Below are 3,172 nucleotides of genomic sequence, written 5' to 3' on the forward strand. Positions count from 1 at the left end.
GCGACTCTATAATGCGCAGGAATTTCAAGTTCTTCCATTCTACGTCACAAGTTCTTCCATGCTTATTAAACATCCCATAATAAACATGCACAATAACACCTCAATTAATCACCTTTTAAATAAATAAATTTAAATAATAATAATTAACAAAAATTAAATTTACACTATTAAAATGTATTAAATAAAAAATTAAAATTAAAGGTAATTAATAAAACTAAAACTGAATACCTAATCCCATGCAGCGGTATAATCAGAAATAAAACCCGAAATACACTTAACCGGAAAATGCTCTATATGTCAAACGAAATTCAAAACTGAGAGGCAGAATTCGGCGTGTCTGCTTAAGATTTGAATTGGGTCAACAGAAGCATAATTTGAACCTAGACAAGTAGTTCACTGTATGCCTTGTTCTGCTTAGCAATCTTTATCCGTTCTGTGCGGAAAGAACCAGGGCGATCAATGTAATCTTTATCCGTTCTGTGCGAAAAGAACCAGGGCGATCAATCGGCTCATAGGTGTGAGCACCAAACAAGTCCCGTTGTGCCTGTACAAGATTGGCAGGCAACCGAGCACGGCGGTAAGTGTCAAAGTAGGAAATACTTGCATTCATTCTTAGGGTATTGATTCCAACACTGGTTGCCAAATTCACCTCTCGTCCAAGCAGCCTGCCTCTCAACCATCTCTCTGGCAAACTACGGATCGACCAAGAGACTCGGAAGCAGCGGGTTCCGCTCATAGGCCTTCTTGATCCGATGCAAGAAAACAGGCCTGATAATCTAGCCCCCTTCCAGATACGAGCCAATTCCCCAATATTCAGATTCCACGCCTTCTCTGTACTCTTGGCGCGAAGCAGATTCGTCCCCTGTGCATAGCTGCAGATCTTTGACGCATACAGCGCCTTGCAAACATCATCGACCAATTGCCTCTTGTCAACTGTCCCTCCACTGACCAAAACATCAAGCAGGCCAGCCTCTTTGAAAATCTTCGCGGCGGCCTCGCGCTCCTCCTTCAGGCCACTGAAATACCTGCAATCAAGCGAGGTATCAATTGTGGGTGCTGCAACAGAGAGCTCTACAGCCTGCTGCACAGTCCATCTCCCAGTCCCCTTCATTCCCGTCTTATCCAATATCTTAACCACGAGCTCCCCACCGTCATAAACATCCTTCACAATAAAAATATCGGCAGTTATCTCAACCAAAAAACTCTCAAGCTCACCTCTGTTCCACTCCGCAAAGGTCTCTGCCAGCTCCTGATTGCTCAGATCCCCAACATGCCTGAGTACATCATAGGCTTCAGAGATCAACTGCATGTCTCCATATTCTCTGCCATTGTGGACCATTTTCACAGAGTTCCCATTCCCTCCATTGCCCACGTATGTAACACAGGGCCCGTCATCGACTAGCGCAGCGACCTTGGTGAGCACGTATTCGATATACCTTTAGCGGGGTAAAATTTTAAAGGACCATAGCACGCCAAATGGAAATTTTAAAGAATCCATCGCAGAGAAAATGAAAATTTTAAACATATGAGCTAATTAAAAAAAATGGGGGCATACCCATTTGCAATAGATGATCTATTTTGAGCGCAATTAGAAATCCAGGCACTAAAATTTTCACTCACTTGTAAGCCTCGATGGTGCCGTCGTGCATGAGCGACAGACCACGGCGAGCCCCCTCCTCACCGCCAGGGACCCCATTCCCACATACAGCAACCCCTTCTCAGCGATCTGCCTTGCCCGCCGCTCCGTGTTCTCGTACGACTCGTTGCCCCGTCTACCATGCAATCGCCAGGCTCCATGTAGTCGGAGAGCGTGGAGATTGTCTGATCCACTCTCGCCCATCACTGCCAGACCCGCCAGCCCGATTCTCGACAGCAGCCCCGCCTCCATTGATGAAAAAGAAAACCACAGAACTCGAACTTTAAACTTTCTGAACAGAAATGAAGAAACTTAAACACTCAGAGGTCCCACGATCGAACCTCATTAGAATTGGGATATCAATGTATAACTCAAAAACCTCTAACACTGAAAGCAAAAAGCTCCCACACTGGAGCGCTTCGTTGTTCTGGAGAGCTCAAAGATCGAATCTTACAAGTGTTTAGATATCGATGTATTCGAGATTTCTGCTGCTCTTGCAAGGACATCCAGAAGGAAAAAAAAAGCCCTTAGCATTTCCTCTGCTTAGATCTGTAAACCGATTTCCGATTTCCCCGTGCCTGTTCAGGCTGCCAGTGGAAGGCAGGCAGGCAGTGGAAATAAAGGAATCCGCTCACACAGTTCAGGCCGTTGGACAGTGCAATTAGATGTCGGTGCTGGGATCCAACGGCCGACAATTTTTCACGATCGAACAGGGCAAAGTGCCAGTGTAGGGGAGTTCTTCGCAAAACAACGCCTTAGGGCCAACTGAAAAATATAAATGTCAATTTTTCAGAAGTTTGAAGAAAGAAATTATTTTAATTTTTACAAGGTTAAAGATAGTTAATCTGATAGATTGTTTCTTTCATCTGGTTGATGTATTTGGTCTTTTTTGTGAAGCTTCAAAATAAATGCTCCAAGCATCTGTACAAAGCTCTCCCTGAATAGATTATCCCAAGAGCTAGATGCCAGCATATCTGCATAGTTTATCCTATTGTCTTTGAAGGGCCACATTCTAAAATGAAATGTTTCTCTGTTTTCACTTTTCGGGAGGAACAAAAACGGAGTTGATGAGAAGTTGTCCTTAACTAACCAATAAGAATTTTGGGTCTGGAAGAGATATTGACTTCTATGTATACTTTTAGTTGATAACTATAAGTGAAATTAAACACTTCAATATAGTAATTTTTCTTTCTTCCTAATCTTTTATCCTAATTTTTTTTAATAATTTAGTATTTCCCCACCCACCAAAATACTTCACAACAATGATAAAAATTCATTAACATTGACATTCAACGCCAGCTAATAAATTTGACATTTGAAAGAAACTTTTTATTTTGCTGGCATTAATGCGATAACCAAGTCAATGAAGAAAATACCTGCAATGTATTTAGTCCTTGTGTAGTTAAATGAAACAGTTTGGTAGCTCGAAATTCCGTTAATTTCAGATATTTATAGTCTTTGTGTAATCAAATAAAATAGTTTGTTATCAATCCACTAATTTAGAGTATTTCTGCAAGTATGTTAATTTCAAAAATT

At 41.7% G+C, this 3,172-nt stretch overlaps 1 protein-coding gene across 2 annotated transcripts; it reads right to left on the reverse strand.

Moving 5' to 3' along the window:
- Positions 1–207: 207 nt before the first annotated feature.
- LOC149258367 (6-phosphogluconate dehydrogenase, decarboxylating 1, chloroplastic-like) lies at positions 208–2,403 on the reverse strand. 2 transcript variants are annotated; one of them, XM_089415234.1, is made up of 2 exons: positions 1,621–2,403; positions 208–1,436 (listed from the first exon to the last, which is right to left on the reverse strand). In XM_089415234.1, the coding sequence occupies exons 1-2, from the start codon at positions 1,647–1,649 to the stop codon at positions 425–427; spliced, it is 1,041 nt and encodes a 346-aa protein (XP_089271360.1). In that variant the 5' UTR covers positions 1,650–2,403; the 3' UTR covers positions 208–424. The 2 variants fall into 2 exon arrangements, with proteins under 2 accessions (XP_089271360.1, XP_089271362.1); XM_089415236.1 differs by having other exon boundaries at positions 209–1,411; positions 1,621–2,402.
- Between the last annotated feature and the right edge of the window lie 769 nt (positions 2,404–3,172).

The sequence above is a fragment of the Pinus tabuliformis genome, chromosome 6 (genome assembly GCF_031772625.1).
Source record: "Pinus tabuliformis cultivar Carrire ecotype Pingquan chromosome 6, CPIR1, whole genome shotgun sequence".
NCBI classification, from domain to species: Eukaryota; Viridiplantae; Streptophyta; class Pinopsida; order Pinales; family Pinaceae; genus Pinus; species Pinus tabuliformis.

What these genes read in the sequence shown, in the direction of transcription:
- LOC149258367 (XM_089415234.1), bottom strand. Translation starts at nt 1,649, where the DNA reads ATGCACGACGGCACCATCGAGGCTTACAA. An exon ending in GGCACCATCGAGGCTTACAA is followed by an intron (nt 1,437 to 1,620) that starts GTGAGTGAAAAT and finishes ACCCCGCTAAAG; the next exon opens with GTATATCGAATACGTGCTCA.